The sequence below is a fragment of the Anabas testudineus genome, chromosome 24 (genome assembly GCF_900324465.2).
Source record: "Anabas testudineus chromosome 24, fAnaTes1.2, whole genome shotgun sequence".
Classification (NCBI taxonomy): domain Eukaryota; kingdom Metazoa; phylum Chordata; class Actinopteri; order Anabantiformes; family Anabantidae; genus Anabas; species Anabas testudineus.
Window position 1 is genome coordinate 17,373,495 of NC_046632.1, and position 6,769 is coordinate 17,380,263.

At 39.8% G+C, this 6,769-nt stretch overlaps 1 protein-coding gene across 1 annotated transcript; it reads right to left on the reverse strand.

The window, feature by feature from the left end:
- Window positions 1-669: 669 nt before the first annotated feature.
- Window positions 670-4,873, reverse strand: atf3 (activating transcription factor 3). The gene is made up of 4 exons (XM_026341926.1): window positions 4,728-4,873; window positions 3,282-3,540; window positions 3,078-3,185; window positions 670-2,966 (listed from the first exon to the last, which is right to left on the reverse strand). The coding sequence occupies exons 2-4, from the start codon at window positions 3,537-3,539 to the stop codon at window positions 2,658-2,660; spliced, it is 675 nt and encodes a 224-aa protein (XP_026197711.1). The 5' UTR covers window position 3,540; window positions 4,728-4,873; the 3' UTR covers window positions 670-2,657.
- Window positions 4,874-6,769: the final 1,896 nt, after the last annotated feature.

The following is a 6,769-nucleotide window of genomic DNA, read 5'->3' on the forward strand; positions in this document are numbered from 1 at the left end:
TTGATTTAAGGCACTTTTCTTAACTTTCATAGACTTAAGTATTTGTGATGTGAGTGAGACGTGCTAACAGACATTAACAGACAAACTTTGACATGACTCCAGTTCTACTGAGGAATTGTCACATGGAACATTTCATTATAAACTACACTGCACAAGGCTGATTTGTTGGACTGTAGTACACTGTACTAGAGCACTGTACCTAATATAATAATAATATATATAATACTTAATGTAACTTGTTCATGATCATTAGATAATATAAGAAGAGAATGGAGTCGCATCCAAGCTGAACAGTTACTAGAGAAGTTATTACTGCGAAAAAAGAGGCTCAGACCAGTTACTGAAGCCACCAGTTCACCTACTTTAGTCTAATACCACTAACTAATTATTGAATCAATCATTGAATTTGTCTGATTTGTTTAAATAACTTTTAGGACCTAAAAGTCAAATTACATTTTAGATGATATTTATGCAGAAATAAATTGTAAAGGGTTGAAGTATCCTGCTGTACTAAGATATTGTTATAGTAGTTTAGTTTTAATCAATCAAATATCAGGGGCTCTGGAATCATTTGACACTAAACATTATTATTTTACAACATTCACTGTTTTCCCATATAAATCAAATAGAACGGGGTCCCGTTTTCAAAAAACAGTCTGAGAGGAATCGTTTCATTACATCTTTTTTTACTTAAAGTATCAAAAACAAAAATTGACAATTCACAAAGATGGAAGTACACATTGGCAGTAGCAGTGCAGTTGTACCTGGCAGCATACAGTTTATTCGTTTACATATAGGCTATGATGCTTTAACAGTCAAGCTGCTACCCACACACCCAACACAAGTCAGCCTCCAGTAGAACAACACAGACGAGTTGGATTCAGTGCTCAGTAGCTGTGTAGCATCGACTAACAACAGGACAAGTTCAACCAGAACAAACAGCATACACACTGTGAACACACACAGATGCCTGCATCCTTTTACATGTGTGACTCTTCTGTTTTTTACTTTCATAACACACAACAGACAAGTTTAAACTTCTTTTCTGAAACCTCAGCTATGCAAACACAACATCTATTAAACTTCAGTCCTCACCGTGAACCAATGTAATGTGCTGTTCTAAAATCATTAAACTAGTGCTACCATGACGGTTCAGTGTGTTTGGAGACGTGTTGTGACATAGAGCGACTGTAAGTTTCCCTTTTCATGTGTCAGCTGTGTGTTTAAGTGTTTGCTCACACATGCACAGTTATCGATGGACACTTTGCATTGATTTGATGATTTTCCTCTAAACTCGTGATTTCAGGGGGGTGAAGAGGGAGTGGAGTTGAAATGAGATACTCGATGCTCAGTACAGAACACACCATATAATAGTCTATTTCATCTTGAGTAACTTCATAGTTGAGAGTTTTGGCGAATGAGCAGAAAGCCGATGCAACACTTTGATACCTAGCTAACGATATCTGGTGAACACAACTTCCAAACCAAATATTATAAATACATTTAAAAAAATAACAACCTCTTCTTTGTTTTGCTCTGTCAAGACCAAAGGAGGCATCTGGTGTTTACACACAGTCGTACAGGGATAATGCACATGTCAATATACAATATACAAGATTTTTGGTAGAAAACAAAACATCTGAAAAATAACACTTGTGTAGCTTCATTGTCACAGAAAATGTAAAATCCACATGTATGTTTAAGAGGGAATGCAGTGATAAATAGTGTACTTGTGAACTTCTATACAACATCCAATTCTGTGGTACAATTCCACTTAACAGTATATTCTATTTTTAAAAAAAAGCAATGCATCGTCTGCGTATGGGATTTAGAATTTTTTTTACAGTTGTTCAAGCACAGAAACCCTGCCTGCAAATGACATTTCCCTTTGTGACCATAACTGCTACCCCTGGTTTATAGCAAACAAAGTAACTTGTCCTCAGATTCTGGGAGGTTAGCTCTTAAATTAGGCAAGAAAATACACATTACATGACTTCTACAGCCAGCGTAGGTCCTGAGTGGTTAGTAGTAGTAGTAGCAGCAGATTTAGTAGATCACGTATAAGGACAAGCTAACAGGGCAGATACACCAATGACAATAAATAAATATACCAATTTAAATATGCTAAGCTCAAACATCTCCACAACTCGCCTCAACCACACTCACACTTTCATTCTGTGTCTATTTTCTTGTGGGTGAACAGTTGAATTCTGTGCCTTGATCACCTTGAAATTACACTTTGGTACTAAAACGAGACACGAAGTCGTTCTCTCATTTGTTCAAAATACCTGTAAATAAAAAACTATGCTTTTCTTTTTTTTGTTTTACCTTTCACCACATGTCCTTGGCCCTGACTGAAAATGAAAAATGTAATGCATGTCAAGGTGATGTCCATTATGTCCTCCTGTCCAATCAGCAGCTGTGTTTCAGGGAGTGGGGGGTGATGAGGTCATTTTATGCCACTCTCTCTCTAGCAGCTTTGGGGACGGGGAAAGAGACGGAGGAGTCACTTGAAGGTGGCGTTCGTTTCACTGTCATTCTCAGTTTGTGTATCTATGTGGCAGCTCCACCTTCTTCTCAGAGAGTCGGTGCTACATCAGAGGCAGCAGGTGGATGCATGTTTGAAGTCTTAAAAAAGTGGCAAAACACCTGATTATTCATAGGTGACTGGGGCACTGGATGTGATCGAGGGTGAGAAGTCCTCCGTCTAGAGGTGCTACTGTCGAGGTGGATGTGGATGAGGAGGAGGTGGTGGCCGAAGTGAGGTTGTGGAGTTGTAAGGTGCTCTCCTTGATGTGCTGGATGAAGAGATTCCTCTCGTCCTCTGGCGTTTGGCCGTTCTGAGCTCGGACGATGCAGGTTGGTCGGTGCAGATTGAGCATGTAGACCAGCTGCTGCTTCTGCTGCTTCAGCTCCTCGATCTGAGCCTTCAGGTCGGCGTTAACACTCTCTAGTTTCTCCGACTCCTGCAGAAGAGAGAGAACTTTCTTTAGTGCTTTTTAGAAGATGTGAAACACAGCTAGAAGCTGGTAGATCTAAACTAGATCAGTAACTGTTTGTTGGAAGTTATAAAGTACCTTCTGCAGACACTCGGTCTTCTCCTTCTTCTTGTTGCGACACTTGGCAGCAGCAATTTTGTTCCTCTCTCTCCTCCTTTTCCTTCTCTCGTGCTCCTCGTGTGTGAACTGATAATGAAAAACAAATATGAATTTTAACTGTCAATATTCATCAAAAAATGATTGATCAGTGTCAGAAATACAAATGACAACATGCAGCCTCACCTCTCTCTTGACTCCGGACCCACAGGCGGGCTGCTCGGAGGCTCTATCTGAGCTGGAGCTGGCTCCATCGGAGCTCATGTCGGCGCTAAGCCCGTTGGACAGTCGCTTGGTCTGGATTGCCAGTCGCAGCTCCTCTTTCACGATGGGTGTGAAGTTGGTGAAGTCGTCCAGGGTGAGTGTGCCTGGCGGGGAGAGGCAGGGCACCAGGGCGGAGCAGCTGATGTCAGCCAGTGATGGACCTGAGTGCTGCAGCATCATTCTGGAAACACAAGAGTCAACAGATTAGTACAATGTTAGTCAGTCACGATGATTTTACAGTTACATGTGTTGTACACAAAGTCAAGTTTATAAGTGTGTTAAAACTTCAGCCAGAACTGGTTCTTCTGAAAAAAATCATACAAATACAAAACTGCTGTACAAAGTCACTTCTACAGAAATATATAATGTACATTAAAGCAATGTATGTTTTTATTTTAATATGAAGCAGAATTATAAAAACTAAAAACACATTATAGATTAGAATTCCCTTAAAGCACGAGTCTATAGAGAAATTAGTGATTAGTATTTTTCTGATTAATAATAGATGTCAACAGTTATATATAAATATTTATATATAATATAATCGAATCTAATCTAATATAATATAATATATAAAGTTTATCCATGAGCTTTGTACGTTGCTGAAGGCAACAGAGAAAAAAATCGTGGTCAAATATTCTTGACCAACCTGAACAAATATTTGTCTTTTGGAAAACTGCAATAAATAATTGGATGATCTCTAATAGGTGTGTGTGTTTGTTATCTAAACAGAGAACTGAGTCATGGAGGATTATGACTTGCAGCTCCATAACATGATTATGTTTATATCCTGATCTATGAGACCTGAAGCGAAAGCAACACAGACATTACAGAGGAAACTCCAGTCGGTATATTAAAAGTACTGTGTAAATTATTTGAATGTGAAAATATTAGTTTTACATTAAAAATATTAGTTTTACATTAGTTAGAAACTTTTTTCTAAACATTTTATTACCTACTCGTGTGTTTTAGTATTATCTCACCATCCCCAAATTCAGATTTTGTTATATATAAAACATCTGTACCATCACTTCTCAACTTAGGAAAACAGCAACATAAACTTCACTTCAACTCGTTTAAACTTAAACAAACGCATGAAACAGCTGATGTTAACTAATGTTTAAAGTTCTGATGCAAAACAAAGACCGAGCACAAGATTTCCAAGAATTCATAAATGTGCTAGAAATTAAAAAATAACAGCTTTATAATTACTGTAATTAGTGCAAATTAACGAGCTTATATAAAGTTAATGTGACGGAGAGAAGTGACTTTCAAAGTTTCAGGAACATGTCCCGGGAGCGCACGGAGCCCCGGGACAACACAGCCCACACAAGCCTCCCTCTCCCCGGGAACAGATGAGCAGCCTACCTGGTGGAGCTCTCGGAGACGGGATCAGACGAACTGGACGTGGAGAAAACAACCAAAGCTCCTTTTACAGTCAAGTCGCGCTACTCGCTCTGCTGCGTCTGTTCCTGCTTCGGTTCCTGCTGCTGCGTAAAGTTGCGCTTGTGGCCGGTGCGTTGCATCACCCTGTTATATAGTCACCGAGGAGGGGCGGGACGGCATGACGTAGGCAGAACACGCTACTAGAGAGGGAGGGGGTGAGGGTGGAGGAAGAGCAGAGGGGTGACGTTATCCTAATAATAGAAGGCTGATCCTGTGGTGATGCAATCTAGCAACCCCGAGCTGTTCTGCCATAACAGGCAGGCTTCCCCCTCCTCCCCTGTCGCTCCTCGTTTCGTCTCACCCCCTCCCAGACAGAGATTCTTCCACTTCTTTTTCCTTCTTCATCTATTCAGTCTTTCCCTCTTCTTCCTCTTATTTTCTTTTCTTGTCTTTTTTCCGTCTCCGTCTTGTTACTCTTCTTTTTATTCCTCCTCTTTTTATTCCTCTTCTATTTATTCCTCCTCTTTTTATTCCTCCTCTTTTTATTCCTCTTCTTTTTATTCCTCCTCTTCTCCTCCTCCATCCTTCATCTTTTCTTGTTTCTCACTCACTCGTCACTCTCTATCTTATCTTATTATCTTATTTCTTTCAGTATCTTCCTACATCTCTTTCTGTTTTTTCTTCTTCTTTCCTTGTCCCAGTCCCCTTCACTTGTCATTGTTTCCTTGTGTCTCTCTTTCCTCCATCATTGCCTTTTCACCTTCTTCCTCTCTCCCTTCATCCTATAACATTTACAAAGTTAAATCAAACTAAGAAAACATCGACACAAACACAGATAAATTCATTTCTGTTCCCAGGACCCGGTGTGTCCCATCTCCCTGTTTTAACACTGACATGATTTTCCATACCAGACATTCCACACTAACGAGTGAATAATACTCTTCAAGCTGAATGACAGCAGGAGGTTATTTATTCTGTGGTTACATCTCTCCGGCCACGATATAAAACTGTGGGGTCAGACAGACAGAGAGGGAGAGAGGGAGCTGGCTGGGTGTTGGGGTGTTTTCCCTTCTTCATTTTCATGATATAACTAATTAAACTGTTCTTAATCCTGAAGATCAGCTGGTCAGTAAGTGAAGAACATTTACTACTGCATGTTTCTTCTTGATAAATTCACTGCACACACTGTTTCTGTCGGGTTTTAAACATTGTGTACTGGAGCAGTGAAGCAGCTTCGCTGTGATCGACCACATGTGGTGACTCTGGCTCTTAACTAGTTAATTGGTTGATCTTGTTGAGGCTCCTGCTGAGACAGTCGGGGAATTTCCTCGCAGAAGTCGTCTGGATGACTGAAAATTCATGATTACTGTGAGAATAACTAGAAATGATGGTGGCTGTATGTTATATAATAGCATACATGTCGTTATTTCCCAATGTAAAGTAGAATTGGTGGTAGTAGAATTTTTCTAATGTTGGTAACAACAGTTATTCAGTTTCATTAGAAATGGAACAACAACAACCAGGAGCGCTGCAACTATTAATAGAAAGAGGGGATGCTTCACTAAGAGTTCCTGTGTTGATGTCGGGTCATTAAGGCTCTGGATCAACTTTTAGTTTTATTTTTGCAGCACATTCAAACATCGAGGAGGAGCTGTTGTGTCGTTTTCCTGTCTCACACTCATTTCCTGTCATTTCCAGCTCGTCTCCTTTTGATATTGTTTAAAACAAAAAAAATGCTTTCACTTTCGCTGACTTCAGACTTTCTTAGAAGTATTAATTCTTAAAACGTGTCCTGAGTGCCATAGCTTTAACCAAAATGATTTGTACAACAGGAAATATGACTTGCCATGACTGATCTAGTAACTGTGTCAAGTGTGTGTTTTCATTGATGCCTTGTTCCCTGGAAAACCTACAGTATAGGCTGGGATGATTTTTTCCATTTAGAAAAGCCTGTTATCTGTGCGTGACAGTGTTTGTTTATTGGTTATACAAATGGGTTGTTATGGTGCATACCAGCTGGCTGT

What these genes read in the sequence shown, in the direction of transcription:
- atf3 (XM_026341926.1), bottom strand. Translation starts at nt 3,539, where the DNA reads ATGATGCTGCAGCACTCAGGTCCATCACTGGCTGACATCAGCTGCTCC. An exon ending in GGTCCGGAGTCAAGAGAGAG is followed by an intron (nt 3,186 to 3,281) that starts GTGAGGCTGCAT and finishes TTTCATTATCAG; the next exon opens with TTCACACACGAGGAGCACGA. An exon ending in AGACCGAGTGTCTGCAGAAG is followed by an intron (nt 2,967 to 3,077) that starts GTACTTTATAAC and finishes TCTCTTCTGCAG; the next exon opens with GAGTCGGAGAAACTAGAGAG.